This window comes from Hydra viridissima, unplaced genomic scaffold (assembly GCF_058129835.1).
Source record: "Hydra viridissima isolate aposymbiotic clone 2 unplaced genomic scaffold, HvirCarnegie_v1 scaffold_9, whole genome shotgun sequence".
NCBI classification, from domain to species: Eukaryota; Metazoa; Cnidaria; class Hydrozoa; order Anthoathecata; family Hydridae; genus Hydra; species Hydra viridissima.
In genome coordinates this window covers 4443982-4464919 of record NW_028324308.1, presented here as the reverse complement: position 1 = coordinate 4464919, position 20938 = coordinate 4443982, and the positions used below count along the sequence as shown (strand labels likewise).

Below are 20938 nucleotides of genomic sequence, written 5' to 3'. Positions count from 1 at the left end.
ATTTTATAATATTTGAAAGCTAATATAAAATCTATAAAATCCTAATACAACAAATCCACGTGCTAAACAAGTGATAGAAATCTCATATAAAAATAAAAATCTAAATATTTTGTCTTATTAGCCTAACTTTAAAAAATGAAATTAGGAACTATTAATAATAACTAAGAAATGTTCACATGAGAAAAAAACTTTTAATTGACTTTGGATGCCCTTATAAAAGAATGCATTAAAGATATTCTTTTATAAAGTCCTTTGCTTTTTTTAAATCCTCATCCATCTCTTTTCTTGTCTTTTCACTGAATGATGGTAAGACACTAAAAAGAAAAAAATTAAAACCCAAAAATAAGAAATATTAACATTGAAATAAAATTGGGTAAACAAGTTTGTGAATAAAGTATTTTAGTGAAAGGATTGATTGATTTGAATTAAAAAAAAATTATCCTACAAAGGGAATTTTAAAGACTTACTCATAAACAGCTGAAGTAATTGTATCAATAAAACTTCCTGCACATAAAAAAAGAGGCAAGTCAGTTGTAAAGTGATATATGGAAAGAGATATTTTCACTTATTGTATTCAACTCAAATATTTTCTCCAAATAGTAAACCTTGAATCACCCTCACTTGATGATCTCAAGATCATTAAGTGAGAGTGATTCCCAAGTCATAAATTGTTGCTGAAAAGAATATGAGCAAATGCTAATGAAAACATTTTTTGGCTGAGAAATGTTGCCAAATGTTAACTAAAATATTGGCTGAGTGTTAGTTATAAGATACCAGATCTTCTTTTAAAGAAGATTTACTAGCATATCACAACACTCAAATGCCCAGTTTGAACATTGTCAAATACCAAGTTCTACGAATTTCATCCTGATTATGATGAATTAGTATCAAGGATATTTTTTTACCCAAACTTATACAACAAGTAGCAAACAACATTGTATTTATGAAAGCCACTGTTGCTTTAATCATGTTTTGATTCTTTACATGTAATTAATTAAAAACTAATAAGCAAATTAACCAAAAAAATTTAGCTTTACAGATTTTCCTTCATAATAAATGTTGACTAAAATATTGACTGAGAGTTATTATTCTCTGAAAATGTTCATAAAATATAAGGTACAGATTGTAAGCAATTTTTTAATCTTTAAAAAAAGGGGCACTAGGGTGGGTCATTTTTCAAAAAAATTTGAATTAAAGTTTGGCTAGCTGTTTTTCTTATTTTTGACCATAACTGATCCTCATTTTTTTTTAGTCAGATAATTTCGAGCTTCAAAATATTAATTTTACCTAAAAAATATATTGTTTTAAAAACAGTTTTGAATCTTTTGCTAGTCTGGTCATCTTAAAACCAATCTAAGTCAATTCTCTGTTCCTAAATATACCCCTGACATGTCAAAATTGGATAATAAATGACCACAACCAATGGTTATTAAACCATAACCAAAAGCTATATTTTAATTTTTGAATTTTTAATAATATATGGATTTGTTGTTCCATAGTTTTTTTGTTTATATTAATCAAAGTTGGACGATAAGTTATAATTTTGTTTACTTTAGTATTGTTGTAATAAGTAATTATAAATGTGCACATTCTAGAAAAAAAAGTATATAATCATAAAGCATGGCTTACAAAACTCATGATAAAGTAAGATAAACTAATGAAGCTAATTGGCACAGTAAGGAAATTCTTAATCAGAACTATTAACTTTAAGAAATGTTTCAAAATTCTCTTAGAAGTCTCTAAGTCTCTTAGAAGAATTGAAGAATGACAATAATTTGAGGCAAACTTCTGAGAAAGTGTAGGTCTCAATGAAAGATTTATGGCAGAAAATTATTCAACTCAACATTTATCTCTGATAAAAGTAGTAAAAGAATTCTAAATTATTGGAAGAAAACATATAATTTGTCATTAGGTAGGAAAACTTCTAAATAAGTCTCTAATCATAGAGTGATTTAAAAACATACCATAACATATCATGGTCTAAATGTCTAATCATAACCTGTGAAAAATCATTTTGTGATGACTGCAACCAGAATCTTCATATTTCTTGCAAATGTTCAAAGGAAAATAAAATTCCTCATACTAAACTTTAACTTATGAAATCTCAGATGGATAGAATTGGTTTTAAAAGTGAATTGCAAATGGGATCAGTTGATAAAAGAAAAAACTGAAATAAAAACAGTAATGATATCAAGAAAGAAAGCAGAATAAATCAAAGAGAGTTAGAATTGAGTGTACAGGTCTCTGGTTGTATTACCTCATGAAATATAGTTGGAGTCAGATAATACTGATAATGGTAAAAACAATAATTATTCACCAAACAAACAAAAAAAATTATAAACTAAAGACCCTAAATGTACATCATATTAGTTTTTCAGCATAAAGATTTGGTGTAAGAGAGCAGCTGCATCAATAAATGCTGCAACATTAAAAGCAGTCGTAAATGTAGGTTTTATCAAGGATAATGTTCCTGATACAAACCTAGTTCTGGATTCTAAAAAGTAAGAGATCAAAGCAAAGATTTTTTTTATGTAAAACCTATAAAATTAAGAGATCAAAGCAAAGATTTTTTTATGTATTTTTTTTATAAAGAAAAGTTTAATAAGGAAACCAAGGATGAGGAGTTTGATGATAGAAAAAAATCTTATGAAAAAAATCAAAAACTTACTTTGTACATCGTAAAGATAGTAAGCCACACCAAAGGAAGGTCTTAGAAGATCATTATTGTATTTATTCAGAGCCTGGTGGAAAATATCTCACTTTGTAAATAATTCAGAGGAGAGGAGATTCAACCCCTACTGAACATATTGCTCAACAACTATTTCAATGAATAACAGAACATGAGCTTAAGAATTAGTTGCAATGTGTAGAGATTCAACCAAACCTTAATATAGGTTGCATTATTCATTCCTTTAAATTCCTGCACTTTTATTTTGTATACAGAGTCAGATTTACTAAGAATACAAATCTTTATTAGATTGGAGTCATGGAGTTATTCAATATTTAGAAAAGAAACTATGAGTCAAACTAACCTGGATTATTTATGCTTTACATAACGAGGAGTTGCCACTTAAGCATTTAATAATAACTGACAGAAAAATGATGGCTAATGGATAATGATGGCAAAACAGTATCTGATAATGGGAACTCACACAGTGAAAGCATTCTTCAGACAATACTTTGTAGTTTGGATAAATGAGAAAGTGAGAAAAAATAAGGATATTGGAGATAAAAAAACACAGAAAAAGAAGAATACCAAGAATAAGTCCTGACACTAGAAGTCTGTCAGATCTGATCAATCAGAAAACTGAGCAGCCTGATGAACCAGTTTTTACTTTTTGCAAGAAGCAAAACATAATAAAGTTTCTTAACAATCCAATTATTGTACTAAACTTCCATGTCCATGGTCTATTTAATGCATTGTAAAAGAAATCACAAGGACTTTGATGGTGGTGTATAGGACTGAGAAAAGAGAAAAGTTCATTTGGGCTAGAATGGTTCATATAGAACTAATGCCTGTGTGAAAAAATGATTTGCTAAAAATGTTATAATAAAATTTTTAACATATTATTACATGCCAATAAAATATCTAACAAAATTAACTAAAATGCATAAAACCATTATCTATAGTCCACTTTTAAATTGTCAGGGATCTAACTAGGGGTATAACTAGGGGTATTTGGGGGCAATAAATCAAAACAGACTGGTTTTAATATGTTTTGAACACTTATAAAACTTCATATAAAACAATATACTTTAGATACAAACTAATATTCTGAGGCTCAAAAAATTACCATAAATATTCAATGTTAAAATAAAGAGAATTAATAAAGAAATCAAAATTACTTGACTAAATATAAAAATAAAGAAAATCAGTTATCAGTATCATATGCTCAAAAACATAAGAAAAATGACCCACCATGGGTATACATAGAATAAAATATAAGTATCTTTACAAAAAACTCCATTAACAAGAAAAGCTTTGCCTAGTTGTCTTAATTCTCTCTTCTTTTTTTTCTTTTTTTTTTTTTAAAAAAAAAAAATTTACCTGGTGTACAGACAGTCTCACAGACAGTTCCACAAAGTCTACAATACTTGCAATACTAATGAATAAACAAAACAATCTAACATTCAATTTAAAAACGGCACTCAATGATCATAAAAAGGTATTTCACCAATTCTGCATTTCTTTACCAATAAGATGTTAAAGATTTAGAGTTTAAGAAAAATTTTGCAAAAGTAAAGAAAAGGTTTCTTTAACATGTTTTGGAGTAATTTTAAATTAAACCAAGTTCCACAATAAAACTAAAATTTTTAGTATAACATAAGTTTTAGCTTTACTTACTTTACACATATTGCAGGTTTCATTTTCTTCTTTACATGATGGACAACTTGTATCACACAGATTGCATAACTATAAGGCATTAAATTTGCATATACTTTTATACATTCTTATAAATTTTTAAATGTATACAAATATAAATATACATTTAAGTATAAATAACCACTTAAACTAATTGCACTAGGATGTTAAAACTTTAAACTAGGATGTATACTGCTTTATTTTATTTATCAAAACTTGAAAAGTTCTTAAATTTTTACCTTACAATATTTACAATAAACACAAATTGAGCCTTTTTTATATCCTTCTAGATCATCTTGTTGATTTTCTTCAGTTTTACTGCTTTCTTGATCATTGGAATTCAAAGAGTCAACAACGTTTGTAGTGTCTTTTTTATCAAATACAGAGTTATCATCTTGAGCCAAAATAAATCCTCCAAAAAATAGCACCAACAAACAAACAAAATAATTTTTAGAAAGCATTCTAAAAAAAAAAACGATAGCAACAAAAACCGGCTTTTAAAGTGGCACCTTAAAAGTCACTAAAACAGTTTTAATATGAAGAATAATAATTTTTCTTAAATTAGATTGGAAAGATATACAGCTTGCTCTAACGTAAGACATTTGATTTGCGAATTGCATATTGTTATCCCATGTTGCGAGTCTTATTTGATTAATCTGACATAGGTTGAAGTTCAACATACGAGCTTAGCAAAATTGTACAATTGCGTTCGGCAAAATATCTACTAACATACTCAACTAAAAATCGATTTGAGTTAAAACAGAGACTTAATTTTAAAATTAATATATAATATTTTTCCACTTTTACCAGTTATCAACTGTTTTCTCACCAGTTAGATTATAAGGGATATTACTTTGAAAATTGGTTTTAATAGAAGTTTATGTACAAACATAGATTTTAGAAAACTTTATACATCGCTTGTATCTTTAAAGGAAAACCATTAATTTCAAAAAGAACATTTTTTTAAAAAAAACTTTCTTACAGTTTTTATATTAACGAAACCTTAAGTAAACGAATCAGTTACAGAAAAATTTACTAGATTTTATCTTGGTGTTTTTTGTAAATTCATAAAGAGTTTGAACGAGATATAACAAGTCTATACTAGTCTTTTAAAAGGATAAGTATAGACTTGTTATATTTTATCTCTTAAAGTTCATGTTTGCATAAGAGAAAAAGATTAAAAGTTTAGGTTAACATAAGCACAGCAAATCAAATATTTAGCATTTAAGTTAGAACAGTGCATGAACAATAAATTATTCCCATTTGTATTTTTTATGTTATTTTACTACAATATGAACCTTTTGGGGTCGTAAATTATTATAAATTTGTAAGTGTAGCATTAAATTAAATGTAAACATTCAAACGATGCATTTTTTTTCTTCCTTTGTTGTCTTTTTCATCTCTCGTTAGGTTTGTCAGTTTTACAAGATCTCCAAGGTACACCTATCTGCACCTAAATACGCTTGTCTGAACTATAAATGTCAAAAATGCAATTTTTCGTACAAACTTGGTTTCAAGTTGTAATGATTGATGATTACAAGTTATTTTGTTACCAGGAGAATTTCTAAAATGCTTATACCACTAAAGATCAACATTCAGTTTTGATAAATCCAAACCAAATATTCATTTTGCTGTATGCTAAATGAGATCGTAGTTAAATCTCCCCTAACGCAGTAAATTTGTTTCTATAATGCTGCCTACATAAAGAAGCTAGCTCATGATTAACAAAAAGTATAATTGTATTATTTGCGTGACACTTGAGAAAAATTGTATTGTTTGTGTGAAACGTGAGACAAATTGTGTTGTTTGCGTTATTTTATCACCAAAACTCTTCCGTTAATAAATAAATTTGCATTGAAAATTCAAAAACAAAACGCAATCAGTTTAGTAGGTAAGATTCTTATAAATGCGATGTAACGTATAAGCGTCTTATAAAGGTGGTAATCTATATATAATATAAACTCTAATTTTGATACGAAAATCAATCAAAGAATTGGTTCCCCGATATTAAGTTTCCAGAAATGTTTGTTGTTTCGATGCCTCTTTTTTTAAACACGTTTGTTTGAGAATCTATCGACGATTCAAAAGATTTCATTTTAAGAAGAGTGTTATCAATAAGAAGCATCATGTTTACGTTTTTTAATCTACGAAGGTCAATTTCTTGCTTCTTGTATTTCTCAATGTAAATCTCGAGATCGCGTTTTGTTTTTTCGAACGCACTTATTAAATCATAAGTGTTGGATTTGCTGCAAGAAATTTCGTTAGAAATTTGTGATGCGAAGTTGCTTGATAACTTTACATGGTTTGTTTCCATGTGATTTAATGATGAGCCAACTGATTCAGAAGTATCGGATTTCGCCTCTTTTTCGAGTTGTCTGTTTGTTTCAATGTCTAAGATCTTCTTTTTCCTAAATCAGAAGGAAAAAATTTTTTGAAAAAGAACTTGGTTGAATAGTTATATTCTGTGCTTAAATATAAAAAAATACTTTGGAAAGAAATTTTGTTGATAAAAGCCCTAATGCAAAATAGCGGAACAGCAGTTCTAGAAATGAAATCGAGGTGTAGCAAAAACTTGTGAAAACCGGTCTTTAAAGTAACCTTTTAAACCGGCCTTTAAAGTTTATGAAATTTAAAAAATTATACCCAGAAATTTTGGTTCGCAAAAGCTCGGTGATCTCTTTTACTATCTGTGAAGTTCCTATAAAAGAAACATCTTTCTTCTGCGTGACAAAAGGTTGCTTCGAACGACACGTCGGACATGTTAAATGCCACCTTCCGCTCTTGTTTTTAACACATGCTAATTCCAAGCATATCTCACAAAATGTGTGTTGGCATACGAGAGTTTTAGGGTTTTTAAGTACCTCGAGACAAATTGCGCACTGACATACTTTCTCCAAAATATCTTCCATTTTACTTTTTTAAATAGCGGCTGCATAAGCTAAAATATTATAACACAGCTCATAAAACCAACTATAAAGAAAAAAAACAGTTTGTTATTTGTTTTTAAATTCGCATATTTAAGCAGTTGACTGAAGGTTTGAAATTATTGCACCTTGTAAATTATTATGAGATTATTTATAAAAGAAAAGTTTTGTAAATTGACATTTGAGCAAAAGATTTCTTTGAAAACTACAAATCAAACACGGTTTTTGCATTTAGTCAAATCGAACCGGTGAAAAAACGATATGAATTTTTTACATTAGCAACGACACCAAAAACACAAAGTTTTATAAACGTTACAGAGAACCTGCTGTCATTTATGATGCTTTACGTGAACGCGTTGGAGTGAAATTTTTAAAAATAAGATTAACGCACTTGAAGTAAAGCGTCCATGTCTGCATTCATGAATTGTTCATTGATCACTTTGATCACTTTAATCACTGATGTTTGCATTTAATTGGTTCGGTACATAAGGTTAAAGAAAAACTTAATTATTTAAAATTTTATTCATAAATTATTTCTTTTTTGAAAAACTTTGGCTTCAACTTTTCTTGGATTAAATGTTTATTAACAAGTTTGGGTTGAACATGGATCAAGACGATCTACGATCTACGATCATATTAAAGCTCGAGATTATTTCTGTTTAATTTTTCTTGATAAAAATGCAAAAAGCATCACGTTTCAAAAAACTTCAAAGTTAAAACTTGCAAGTGGTTAACAGTTTCTTTTGAGGTTTCTTCAAAAATCACACGATTTTACATTTATAAATCAAACATAAAGAAATAGGAAGAAATTATTCACATATATTTATCATTAATATTTTTCTGGGCTACCCTTAGCGACAATTACTGCCAACATTTGATTATTCATCAAACTTACTAAACTGTGAGAATCCCCTTGTGATCTTTATTTTTTGAAGGGTTTTTTGGATGATTTAGTCGATAAAATCCCAATGTTTAATGAGATTCAAATCGAGAGATTGAGGTAGTCTGTCAAGTCTGTTTATCTTATATTAAGTTTTAATGATCCTTGCAGTACGTTTTGGGTCAATATTCTCTTAGAATGTGTATCTTCGTCCTAATCACAATTTTCTTGCTGAGTCTTTGAGGTTTTTATTTGCAAGATCTCAAGATAAACGTCATTTGTCATGATTCCATTGATAAACTCGAAGTTACCGACTCCTGACCTTATCATTGTAACCCAGGTCATAACTTCTCCAAAACGATATTTTACGTTAGTTTTAAACTTTTTAATTTCAGAACTTCTACCTTCTTCTCCATACGCGCTGACGGCCATCTGATCCGAAAATATTAAAATTTGACTCATCTGAGTATAGGACACTTTTCCAAAAAGATTCTGGAAGTGCATCACAGACATTCTGATTTAAAACAGTAGAAGAAACTCTGCTTGTCCAAATATTTTTCCAGTTTATACTTATTAAGACTAAATAAATGTAGGGAGCGAAAACCCGACCCGAATACCCGTAGATGGGTAACTTTAACAACTTTAGTCACCCGATCTTTAAGTCTTCGGGTCGGGTATTATCCGGTTTAAACTACCCGGATATTAACCGTAGAAGTACTCAAAAATCGGGTAATAAAATTACCCGATAATTCGGGTAATAATTTTACCCAAAAAATCGGGAAATAATATTACCCGAAATCGAGTAATAAAATTACCCGATCCTCGAACCGAAATTTTCGCGCGATCGGGTATTTTCGTTCATTTTTTTTTTTTTTTTTTTTTTGTTATTTGTAACGTAATGTAATAAATGAATTGAGTTGAACTGTTTTGGCTATTTTTACTTCCTCGGGTATTTCTATGGGTATTCTACGGTATCAAGTATCGGGTACTTTCTACGGATATTCTACGGGTATCAAGTATCGGGTATTACCCGATTTAAAAAGAAACGGGTATTTTATAACTTCTGGGTAATTACCCGAATATTTAAATTCGGGTAATATCTGAAACAGCAACCCTAATCCGAGTTCGGGTCTCGGGTCCCCAAATAGTGTTTCATCTTTTCTTCTATATGTCAAAAGTATCTAGTGGTTATTCTTAGTAGCAGACAAAAAAATAAAGTCTTTAAGAACAGCAAAGTTTTTATTTACACAACTGGTATAAACTAGTAATTGGGATAGCAGTTTAAGAAACCTTTGACACATCAGACAAATGTTTGGTGTCATTTGCTTTCATCAAATATTATTAACATATACTTATAAACTTTAACTTGTCATGTTTATTGTTTGACTTTTTTTAACCTCATCTCATTTTAATTCAAAGAAACGCAGTATTTTCAGATGTCTTGAACAAGAATTTGCATTAAGAATTCCAAACTGTAATATTTTTTTTTTTGCAATAGGATTTACTAATTGCACAATTCCCTTAATCGTCATTCAATGTTTCTTGATAACAATACCGTCATCAATTTTCGAAAAGCCTTTTGTGAATCTTTACATGGAATTTTTAACTTTTCTACTTCGTTACGAATTTAAATTTTAAAACATGCGTTAGGTATGATCATAGTAAATGGATTTAAACAAAAATTACAGACATTGATTGTAAATGTCAATGGCATAGCTAGTTTTGATTTTCTCAGTATATATATTTTTTCTTCATGTACCCTGTAATACGTTTTTTACTGTGAAGTTAGTTAACTATAAGTTGTTGTTTTTTTTTACTTAAAAAAAAATATTAGGACAAAGAAATTAAAAAAAGCTTAGCAGTAAAATCTTTGCAAGCAATAAAAAAAAACTTGTTGGCAGTTCGTTGGCCAGCCCTGACTTATCACTGCATTCACCTTTCCGAACTAGTAAATTATTCAAATAAACATTAAAAAATATATATATTTATTTTCTTTATTAACACAAACATTATAAACAGTATTTAGTCACAATAGACAAAAATTTACAAAAGATATCAAAAATAAGAAAACATACATAAAATTATTTTTATAAATAAGCTTAAAATAATACAAAATTTAGTTCATTATATAAAAAACTTATAAAAGAAACCCTATTCTGTCTCCACGCCCTCCTCCACGCATCATCCCATACATAGATCCTTTATTTTCTTCGTTATCTTCAACAGACCTTGATTCAGTAAAAGAGCTATGTGATACATTCTCCTTAAAGTTTGCCTTTGCAGCAGCTTGATGTGAATGCATTCTAGAATAAGCAGCAAAAACAGCACCTCCAAGAACATTTGAACTTGTAAATGAATCAGCAACACTCGAAGAGTGGTTTTGGTTTTGAGATTCTGCTTTTACTTCATCTATTGTAAATTTGATCTTTTCAGGATACTTATCTTTTAAATTAGAAAGGAAATCTTCTTTTGTTAAGAGTGCATTAAAATCATTTTCTATGTTGTTGGTGAGAAACATCTTTGTTAACTTGCTGAACACTTTTTGCTTGCGTGTCTTTTTCAACTTCTGATGTGGGACAGCTGAATGATTCAATTCCTCATCAGAACTCTGATCACAATCCATTTTTAAATCATAACCACTGCACTCACTTTGGAATATAGAAGTTTCATCTTTACTAATCTCAGGTAGTTCTTTTGACGTACCAACACAATCTTTTACGGAAAAATTGCTTTCTAAGGCCTCTTTTAAATTGTTTGATACATCTTCAATTTTATCTGAATAAAATGTTAGTATACACTTAATATTTGTTTTCACTTTTTTTCTCTAAACTTTTGAATTTTAAAACTAACAAAAAAGGGAGTTCTACCATATTCATGTTCCTTCTTTGAAGATTCTTCAAGAAGACTATAAATTAAATATACAAATTTTAATGTATGCAAGTGTGTGTGTATATATATATATATATATTATATATATTATATATATTATGTATATTATATATTATATATATACTATATACTATATATTACATACATAAATACATACACACATACATACATATATACATACATACATACATACATACATACATACATACATACATACATACATACATACATACATACATACATACATACATACATACATACATACATACATACATACATACATACATACATACATTAGTTACATATACACATATGGTTATAACTTTACTATGCATGGCTTCAAAATCACAGATATTGAACTAATTTATATTTTTTAAAAAACCTGTTCCGAGAGTCTTCCAGAAATAAATCCAAAGATTGTCGAAGATGCAAACTGCATGTCATGTTGTGTATATCATTTTTTGAAGTAACATGGAGTTGAATGCAACGACAAGTTGGACAGCAAAAGACACTATTATCTTTTGGAAAAGCTGAATAAATGCAATCCTTGCAGAAGGAATGCTCACAAGAAAGAGTTCTTGGATCATCATAGCATTCAAGGCAAATTCCACATTTGAGAAGTTCTCTTAGTTTTAAATGTAAAGATTTTTCAGAGTTCTCCATTGAAAAATATTTGTATTTAATGTTTTAAGAAGTAAACTTCTGAATAAATTGTATTATTAAAAAAATGTGTCCGTATAAATGTCTAAATAAATTGAACCCATTTTCTAATTATTTATAGAAAAGACAAAAGTAACCAAATAGTATTTGGCAAATACTGACTTCTCCGGCAAAGACGTTACAGAATATTTTACAATTGTTTTGTTTAAAAGTCATAATGGAGGATAACCAACGGAATGTTGTTAATAAGTTCTATAAAAAACATTCTGTTTATTTCTTTTTCAATAAAAAAAAGTTCTACTAAATGAATTAACAAAAGTTAATATGTAATGCCTTTAGTTTCTTTCCAAATTGTTTTTCAACAAAGGTTCTTTGAAAAAAAAAACATTGAGGAAAAAGGATTAATGCAGTACTGATTAGTAATTGTAGTATAGATTAATGTAGTTGATTAAAATCTTATACTTTACGCATTAATTTTGATTTTTTTTTTTTCTTTTATTAATCTAAGATCATGACTGTTTAATTTATATTGCAAATACCTGACTAAAGTAAAATCAAACTCAACCTCTAGTAACCAATACTCTTTTTCCTCAGGGGATGTTTTTGAACCTCTTAAGTTAACAGCATACTCAATTTAAAATACTGCTCCAATGAACTTCCAGATTTTCTGGTATATCACTAATTTCTCACCTAAAACATATAAGCAGAAAACTCTCAAGTGTGAACTGGAAACATGAATAATATTCAACTGCCCTGCAATGAATATGAACATGTTTCTGAACTACTGATCTTCGGTTAGTGGACTCGGAGCGAACACAAAGTAATTATGTTGATATTTTATATAGGTAATTATCAACATTATGAGAAAAGTCATTTTTAAGAAGATGGATTGGTGTTGCATAAAACACTAATTTTATCAAAGAAAGTTTTCTCTTTTTGTATGTCAACACTACTAGAAAAGGCGGGTTCTGGCTCATTTTCATTTTTGGTGCCCGTTTTGATTTTTTTGGTGATTGAGGTGTGTGAAAATGTTTTGGTGCCCGTTTTGATTTTTTTGGTGATTGAGGGGTGTGAAAATGTTTTTTCATGAGAAAAGGATCCATGAAAAAAATTAATGGGTGTAAAGGTGTTGAAATCGTTCGCGAAAGATTAAGCGTAATAAAAGACTTGACCGAGAAGAAGGTAAAAGCTTCCAGATTGTCCGACTTGCGCGTCGCCGGAGTTGAGAGTGACGACAAGCCTTCTTCCGGATGAAACGCTGGGAATGGAATCGGCTTCTCCGAAATTTCTGTAAAAGGAGATGGTGGTGGTCGAGCCGATGGATGCAGTGGATTGATACAACAGCCCCGTCGATTTGTTGTTGAAGGAAGTCACATTTGAGCCGTTCCACGACGACAAATAAAAATCTTCCAATCCGGAGGAGGAAAAGAAGCATGTGCTGTCACCATCGTATCCTGAAAAAGACGTGTAATTGTTGGTGTTGTATGGAGTCCAAGGAGTGAGAACGGTTCCGTTTCCGGGAGGCAAATTTCCGTCGTACATTCGGACTCGTGATTCCCACCAGTTTCCAGAAGAGCCGATGATGTGTACTCTGATGTATTTCAATGACACGCCATTTCCTTTTCCGTTGGTGTTCATCAAAACGTATTCGCTGCCATACGTTGTGTTCAAATATCGAAACGATTTGCAGTAGAGCTTGAAAAGAGGAATGGAGGCAGGAATGGATGCAAGAGTGGAGATGAACGGTTGAATCCAATACGTGATGGCTGTGGCATTTTTGTTCACCAGTTGAATGGAGACGTCGTTTCTGAAAGGCATGTCCAACGTGAAATATCCTCCCAAGGAAGTGGTGTTGAACATGTTGCATCCTTGCAAAGAATTGGCGTAAAAAGCTCCTCCCAATGGAGAAAAAAGCAAATCGGTGGCGAGACCAGTGGTGTCCACTCCTATTCCTTCCGTGGTTTCTGCATAATTCCCCACATTGATTTCTCCGTCAGTAAAGATTCGAATAAAAACTTGACCGGGAATATTTGTTCCAGAGGTGCTGTATAAAGCCAGCCACAATCTTCTCAGCACACCAGATTTTCCAGAAAACGCAAACACAGGAGAAGTGGTTAATGCCGCAACGGTCTGTGACTTGAATCCCAAACTGGTGAAGCTCGAGCTTGGAACAACGCTGGTCAAACTCGATTTTTGCAACAACAAGTCGACGTAGCTTTTTGTCGCTCCATCTTGCGCGTTTGACGGGTCGAGCACGTTGATCAGTTTATGGGAATTCAAATCCAAGTCCGCAGTGCCCACTGATGTTCCACCTGACTAATGCGTGTCCACATAATTTTTTTTGGCTGAATCTGAAGCAGAAACGGGTTCTGACAGATTGGTAAATTTGTGTGATGTCATGTTGATGTCGACGTATGAAATATTGTTGTATGCCACTTTTGTGTCCACGTAGCTTTTTGTCGCTGCGTCTTTTAAATTGGTTGGATCGGAAACGTTGATCAATTTGTGAGAGTTCATGTCGATGATTCCAGTGATCGTGCTTGTCCCGTCTGTTTTAACGCACAGACTTGAGCTGACGTCGACGTAATTTTTTGTCGCGGCGTCATGAAGAGCTGTCGGCTCGTTCAAATTGATCGCCTTGTGAAAATTCAAATCCAAGTCTGCTGTTCCGATCACAGTTCCTCCTCCTCCTCCTGTCGAATGCGTGTCGACGTAATTTTTTGTGGCGGCGTCGTGCGAGTTGGTTGGTTCTGCCAGGTTGATGATTTTGTTTGAATTGAAATCCATATCTGCAGTGATGGTGCTGGATCCGTCCGTTTTGATATAAACGTTGCTTGCAGAGTCTGTTGCAAGATTGTCGAGATAAACGCTGAACTCGTTTCTGTTGAATTTGTCAATCATTTTTTTAAAAGGGTGAAAAAATTTTTTTTAGATCCTTCGGATCCGTGATCACCAAAGGGTGTTGACAATGTCTTGATAGCTGTTGACAACGTCTTGAAAGCTGTTTCCTTCATCCAATTTTTTCAAGACGTAAAGACACAAGTGGCCACAATAAGACGTGTTTCCAAATTGAACCCTTTCGCTGTTGTAAAAGACAGGGCTTTTCAGATATTGAACCAGTTCGACAAGAGGAGGTTGACCGTAAGAATCAAAACTGCATTTCTTATCACCGTCTTTGAACCAACACACCCAATGAAACCCTCCGGTGCTCGAATCCCCCGTGTTGATGACCCCGCATTCTTTTTTTCTCGGTTTTTTCGGCAATATGTCTCTGACAAAAACTCCCCGGAAGCTTTTTATTTTCAGTTTTTTTGCTGCTTCCATCAATTGAAAGTCGCTCAAAGCCTTGTTCGGCAAAATGACTCCTTCCACATTGATCATTTTGTTCATTTTTTTATTTTGTTATTTTTTTTTTGTCTTTTTTCCCGCATTTTTTTGTCTTTTTTCCCGCATTTTTTTTGTCACTTACCTTTTTTCCCGCATTTTTTTTTTGTCACTTACCTTTTTTCCCGCATTTTTTTGTCACTTACCTTTTTGACTTACCTGAAATTTCTTTGTTTTCCTCGATCAACCGTTCTTCCTCGGGTCTTTTTTTGTAATGTCCATAAGCCAACGTGTGGATGCCATCTTCCAAAATGATCCTTTTGTCGTCGGCTGCGCTGAGAGAGGTTTTGTTGATCTCTTCAGTGTAAATGTCATGCAAACGAGATCGGATGACGTTCATTTTGTTCATCTGTTCTTTTTTGGTTTCGAGACATTTTTTGTAATCGTCGTGGGTGATGTATTTTTCAACGACATATGTTTTGACCCCCTTGCATTTTTTGCATTTTTTCTCTTGTTTTTCTTGGTGTATTTTGTAAGAGTAAAGTTTTGACCTGAGACCGACAAACTCTTCAATCTGTTTTCCTCCGGTTTCGTCTTTGAACATCCCAACGACCTTTTTGTTTTCGCCTACTTTGAAGCCAACGTTTTGAATGGCTGGATGGTTTTTGCTGAAATCGCTCGTGTCGAATTTTTCAAGTACATCGTCGGCAATGTCCTTGTAAAAATCGTCCGTTTTTATTTCATAAACCAGCGAGTCCGTGTCCGTCATCAACAGCTTTGCGTCACCACCTGGATATTTTTTTCTGATGTAATCGTAATGGAACTCGAACATCAAGGTTTTGCTCAAATTGAGGATGCTCATCCCCAAGTAAACAGGTTTGTTGTAAAAAATTTTTGTCCTTTTCATGTGAACGGCAATCAAGTTTTCGTCGAAAATCGTGTGCCGGTCGTAATTTGGTTTGGCTGACAACTTGATTGCCTTTTCCTTTTCTGTCACCAGTCTCACGTCCACTCGCTTTTCAATGTTCTCCATGGTTTTTCCAAACACCGAATTGTTCATCAGCTTGAAAAATTCCTTTTCAGATTCGCTGGTTGCTTTTGTTCTCAATTCTGTGTTGAGGTCAATATATGGTTTCATCCAATCCCGTTGCTCAAATTTTATTCCTCGGTGCACATTTGAAATTTTCATTCCCAATCGTTCATACAATGTCAGGTTTTCACAGTGAAGGACATATTTTTTTTTGTCGTTTAAATTGGGAACGAGCTTATCCACTTTTCCGATTTTCATTCTCTCGGGGGCCAACGGATAATCGTTGTGTTCATCGTGAAGGCTTTCTGGATAATCCAAATCAACCTCCAAAACGCACGGAACCGTTCTCCAATCGGACAGTTCGTCTTCTGTCATCCATTCGAATCCTCCAACGGGAAGAGGTTTGCACATGGCCCATCCGTACAGGTTGTTGGCGTCCAAGTATTGAATGAATTTTGATGGTTGGCTTGGATCGAACGAGTCGCCCATGTATTTGTTGTTCGATTTTCCATGTCAATTGGAGATCATGCTGATCCCTCCGCGGGTTCCTTTTTGGATCATTCGAAGCATGTCGGGGTCGCTCAACAACTCCAATTTTATTTTTGTCAGTTTCAAACAAGCGTCCCATGCCAACCCGGGAGATGTGAAATACCAAGCGGGATCGAGCCTGTAATGTTTCATGCAAATGTCCCTGAAATTTTCAAAGACGTCCGCCAGAATCAAAACGTCTGACACGTTGTACAAATCGTGATAATCTCTGAACGTTTTGCATTGAAACACGTTCCAAACCGTTTGCGCATGCGCGAAATCTTCATCACTTATTTCATTGTGGTTGAGTTCTGAGAAAAACGCTTCTTTTGGAGGCAATTGCGTTTCTTGAAATTTTTCGAATCCATCCACCCAACCGTAAGGGTAAACGCCTTTTTTTCGAAGCGAATCGAATTTTTCTCCTTCAAAATATTTTGCGAGGCTTTTGAACTCTTCCGGCTTTAAATTTTTCGACAAAGTGTCCAAACTGTAGGCCATGAATTTAAAACTGTCGATGAATCTCAATTCGATTTTTTTTTCTTTGGGTTTTCCGTCTTTCCCAGTGTAATCTCCCACTTTGATTTTTTTCGAGAAGCTGATGTATTTTTCCTCGTTGCATGGGATGCAGGTTATTTCTCCACCCATTTTTTTGATGAACAAATGGCTGTCGTAACCCGACAGATTGTGAAAAACGACCGGAATGAATTTTGGGATTTTGTATTTCAGATTGCATTCGTTGTGGGCCGCTCCTCGATATTTTCCAGTGAAATGACAGTGGTCGCGCACTTTTTCTGTATCGAGAATTTTTTCTTCGCAAATGTGACAAACGGTGGCTTCTTTGAAATTATTTTCGTCGTCTTTTGTGAAAACCATATTTTTTTTCCCGATTTTTTCAAAGACTTCTTTTATTTCTTTTTCCAACTCGCAGACGAAATATTCGCCAATGTCCTTATCCTCGTTTTCCGACACTGATGTTGTCGGACCACTTTTGTAAACGGTTTCGTCAAAACATTTGATGTGAAAGGCAAAGGAACTCGGGACGTGTCTTTGAAACATTTTGGTGTACGACTGGTTTGGGTCTTGCTCTCTAGAGTCCATCGGTTTGACAAAGCTTTCAAAATCCGCGTAAACCACAAATGGAACCCTCATTGACCTTTCCATGTGCTCAAATTTCATGAACGAATTTTTTGGAGGAAGATCCATTCGAACCGCGCTGTGCTCTCTGCAATAGGTCGAATGTTTTGAAAGATCCTCCTCGCTTTTCATCCCCTGCAAGCAGTTTCTGCAAAAATATTTTTTCACTTTTTTTTTGGATGCTTGGGAGGAGATGAGTCGACTCAGATTTTTGACCAGGCAATAATGATTTGTTTTTTCGTCTGAAATGAGCATCAAATTGATTTCATTTTTTCTGTTCAAGCATTTCGATATTCGCAAAGGGTGAATGGATTTTTTTTCATAACCGAAAACGTTGACGCTGATGTCTGGATTGTTTTTTTCGAATTTTTTGATTTGATCGAGTTTGACGGGAAATTCAATCCCTTCCCAATTCAACATTTTTGATTGTTCAATCAAGTCTTTGTCAATCCTTTCTCCGTTTTTTTCTTTCATGTTCAACGCCCTGGTGACGCTCCACTTGAAGCATTCATTGTCTTCGTTCACCATGTTGATGATTGCTTTTTTGCTCGACAGAAAATCGTCTAGAGGGATGTACGACCGACCACCGATGGGTCTGTAGTCAATTAAATTGATGTCCATTTTCAAGATGGCGGACACTGTGCAATTCGATCCCATTTTGTTGTATTTTTCCATGTTTTTCAGGATCTCCTCTTTTGCTTTTTCATAAAACTCTCCCAAATCCGTCGACTCCAAAATGATTCCCGCTTTTGACAAAAAAGGAACGATTCGATGCACCTCCTCTCCTGTAGTGAGGCTGACGCTCTCCATATCAATTGTCAAAACAAGGCTCGCTCCGTCTTTCGCCATATTTAAAAAGGCAGAAGCATCCTTTTGGTTTCCTTTGACTTGATGCGAAAATTGTTTGGCAACATGTCTCAGCGCGTGATCGGTCAATTGAAAATGAATGAGGGGTTTGTAAACTGCATTGCGCACAATTGATTTGAGGACTGTTGTTTTGAGAGAGTCGACTTTTTTTTTCACTTCGTTCCCCACATTGCTCAATGTTCTTTTCACCGCCTCTGGAATGTAAGGATCAACAAACTCAAGCAAGCTGTTGAAACTGTCGACAACTGCATTTGTCACAGACGTCGCAAACCTTGAAAAAACTCCAGGAACCATCACAGGAGACGAATCTGGAACAGGAGCGTCAAGCATATATTGTGATGACGGCTTTGGAGGAAGAGCTGGTTTCGGAGCGATGACAGGCTTTTGAAGAAGAGCTGGTCTTGGTGGAATTGTTGATGGTTTCGGAGCGATGGCAGGCTTTTGAACAGTTTGACTCGAAGCAATCGCAGGACGCGGAGCAGGACGCGGAGCAGGACGCGGAGCAGGAACCGGGCTTTGAGCAGTTGACCTCGCATCTATCGTCCGTCTACGAGCAACAGGATGAGGGCCATTGACAGGTCTTGTTGTTTTTATTGCCTCAACGAGCTGTTCCCTGGTCATTTTTGTGTAACCTTTTATCGATCGTTCCTTGGCTTCACTTCGCAATTTTGTCAGAGATTTCTCTTTGACTTTTTTCTCTTTGACAGTTTTGCTTTCCATTTTTTTATTGCCAAGAAAACTGTTTAGCTCAAATTCAATTTTTTTCGGTTTTTCCGATTTTTTTGGGATTTCCGATTTTTTCGGACTCGCCGATTTTTCGCATTTTGCTTTCCATTTTTATTATGCCAAGAAAATTTTTTTCAAAATCAATTTTTTCAAAATCAATTTTTTCAATTCTTTTTTCTGAGAATTGAAAAATTTTTTTTTCATTTTTTTGGACTTGGAGTTTTTTTTCATTTTTTTGGACTTGGATTTTTTTTTCTGTTTTCGATTTTTTCCGAATTTAAAATCTCTATATTGATCCCATCCTCCACTTTTCCATCTCTTCTCTCCAAATATCTCCAGCCATGACCTGTCATTTTCATCGCTTTGTAAAGTGACCCATATTCAATCACCTCCCCGGTTTCGACGTTGGTTGTTTTCACAGACACAGGTTTTTTTCGAATCGAACCAAGCCTCTCGTATTTTGGATCGATCGGTTTTTTCGCATTTTCCGTTTTCACATTTTCTTTTTTCGGTCGACCCACATGTCTGCATTCTTTCGCACCTTCCAAAAGCGACTCTTTGCTTACGAGATTGTTCTCAACCGCAATCATCATCAAAGTCAACAAATTGTTTGAGGTTTTTGAGACACCATTTTCTCTCAGCAAATTTTTCAGATAATTTTTTGTGATCCTCATGTTTTTTTTGAAAAGAAAAAAATTTTTTTTAAATCAATTTTTTGTCAAGAATCCTCAATAAACAGCATTCATGTTGTTTCCGTCTGAAGAAAATTGGATCAATTTGTCGGAAATGATCACTGCGAAAATAACGGTGTTGTCTGGCACAGCCGTTCTGAATTTCAGGTTGACAACCAATTCAGCCGTTTCAGAAACAACTCTTTCCTTTTGCTTGCTGATGTCGACAAAAAACAACGGAAACAAATTTTTGTATTCAAGCAGAGTCAAACCTGATTGACAAACAAGCTCGTTTGTGCCATAATATTTTTCGTCAAAAGTGAACGCATCGGAATGAGCCATGACCATTTTCTTTTCTCCAAAATTCAAGTCGTAATTGTAGTTCGGATATTTGATCCCATTGACGGTCACGAAAAAATTGTTGATGTCACAATGATCGAACACGGCTGGATTTGCGGTTTGACTGGAACCTCTGTTTGTCTGAAGACCAAACACGATAAATCTCGGAACGCTTTTGTCTGTGATCCTTCCAAGGGTCCAAGTGAATTCTGTCAGACCCGCTGGAATGGCTTGCCTTTCGACTTTGTTTGCTTTGTAAGCCACTGGAACGGTGATTTTATTTGACATCAGGTTCAAAAATTCGGATTTTTTCAAAACATCAAGCTCAATCCTTGGCATGAAAAGTCGGAATTTTTTGATGTCGATCATTCCTGCAGCAACAGTTCCGGCTCTGTAAATGGCGTCATCGTATTCTTTTTTTGTAAAGGTGATCGTGTGTCTGAATCCGTAAACGACTTTGTCGTAAGTTTCGCAAAAACCAAAAATGTGCTTTAAAGGGATCCTGAACGAAAATGCGCCAATGGATGTGGTGTCTGCAAACAAGTGGTCTCTCCTGACGTTGAACCCAGTGGTTCCAGTTGCGTTTGATGTGTCTTTGTACCA

The 20938-nt window shown here is 33.6% G+C and overlaps 3 protein-coding genes across 4 annotated transcripts; all 3 read right to left on the bottom strand.

Moving 5' to 3' along the window:
* Window positions 1-39: 39 nt before the first annotated feature.
* On the bottom strand, window positions 40-5627 carry LOC149883657 (uncharacterized). Its single transcript, XM_090097020.1, has 5 exons — window positions 4603-5627; window positions 4346-4414; window positions 4049-4103; window positions 468-504; window positions 40-314 (listed from the first exon to the last, which is right to left on the bottom strand). The coding sequence occupies exons 1-5, from the start codon at window positions 4822-4824 to the stop codon at window positions 227-229; spliced, it is 471 nt and encodes a 156-aa protein (XP_089953146.1). The 5' UTR covers window positions 4825-5627; the 3' UTR covers window positions 40-226.
* LOC145185695 (uncharacterized) lies at window positions 5617-7705 on the bottom strand. Of its 2 annotated transcripts, XM_090097019.1 has the most exons (3): window positions 7611-7705; window positions 7007-7301; window positions 5617-6771 (listed from the first exon to the last, which is right to left on the bottom strand). In XM_090097019.1, exons 2-3 carry the CDS (start codon window positions 7270-7272, stop codon window positions 6345-6347), a joined length of 693 nt encoding a protein of 230 aa, XP_089953145.1. In that variant the 5' UTR covers window positions 7273-7301; window positions 7611-7705; the 3' UTR covers window positions 5617-6344. The 2 variants fall into 2 exon arrangements, with proteins under 2 accessions (XP_089953145.1, XP_079917807.2); XM_080061681.2 differs by lacking the exon at window positions 7611-7705 and having other exon boundaries at window positions 7007-7394.
* A 2426-nt stretch (window positions 7706-10131) lies between these two features.
* LOC145186019 (uncharacterized) lies at window positions 10132-12011 on the bottom strand. Its single transcript, XM_080062064.2, has 3 exons — window positions 11439-12011; window positions 11035-11072; window positions 10132-10942 (listed from the first exon to the last, which is right to left on the bottom strand). Exons 1-3 carry the CDS (start codon window positions 11717-11719, stop codon window positions 10305-10307), a joined length of 957 nt encoding a protein of 318 aa, XP_079918190.2. The 5' UTR covers window positions 11720-12011; the 3' UTR covers window positions 10132-10304.
* Window positions 12012-20938: the final 8927 nt, after the last annotated feature.

Coding starts and splice junctions, on each gene's coding strand:
- LOC145186019 (XM_080062064.2), bottom strand. CDS start 11,719: ATGGAGAACTCTGAAAAATCTTTACATTTAAAACTAAGAGAACTTCTC. Junction 11,073..11,438: donor CTGGAAGACTCTCGGAACAG/GTTTTTTAAAAA, acceptor TTTAATTTATAG/TCTTCTTGAAGAATCTTCAA. Junction 10,943..11,034: donor AAAGAAGGAACATGAATATG/GTAGAACTCCCT, acceptor CATTTTATTCAG/ATAAAATTGAAGATGTATCA.
- LOC149883657 (XM_090097020.1), bottom strand. CDS start 4,824: ATGCTTTCTAAAAATTATTTTGTTTGTTTGTTGGTGCTATTTTTTGGA. Junction 4,104..4,345: donor AAACCTGCAATATGTGTAAA/GTAAGTAAAGCT, acceptor TTTATTCATTAG/TATTGCAAGTATTGTAGACT. Junction 315..467: donor ATTACTTCAGCTGTTTATGA/GTAAGTCTTTAA, acceptor TTTTCTTTTTAG/TGTCTTACCATCATTCAGTG.
- LOC145185695 (XM_090097019.1), bottom strand. CDS start 7,272: ATGGAAGATATTTTGGAGAAAGTATGTCAGTGCGCAATTTGTCTCGAG. Junction 6,772..7,006: donor TTGCGAACCAAAATTTCTGG/GTATAATTTTTT, acceptor CTTCTGATTTAG/GAAAAAGAAGATCTTAGACA.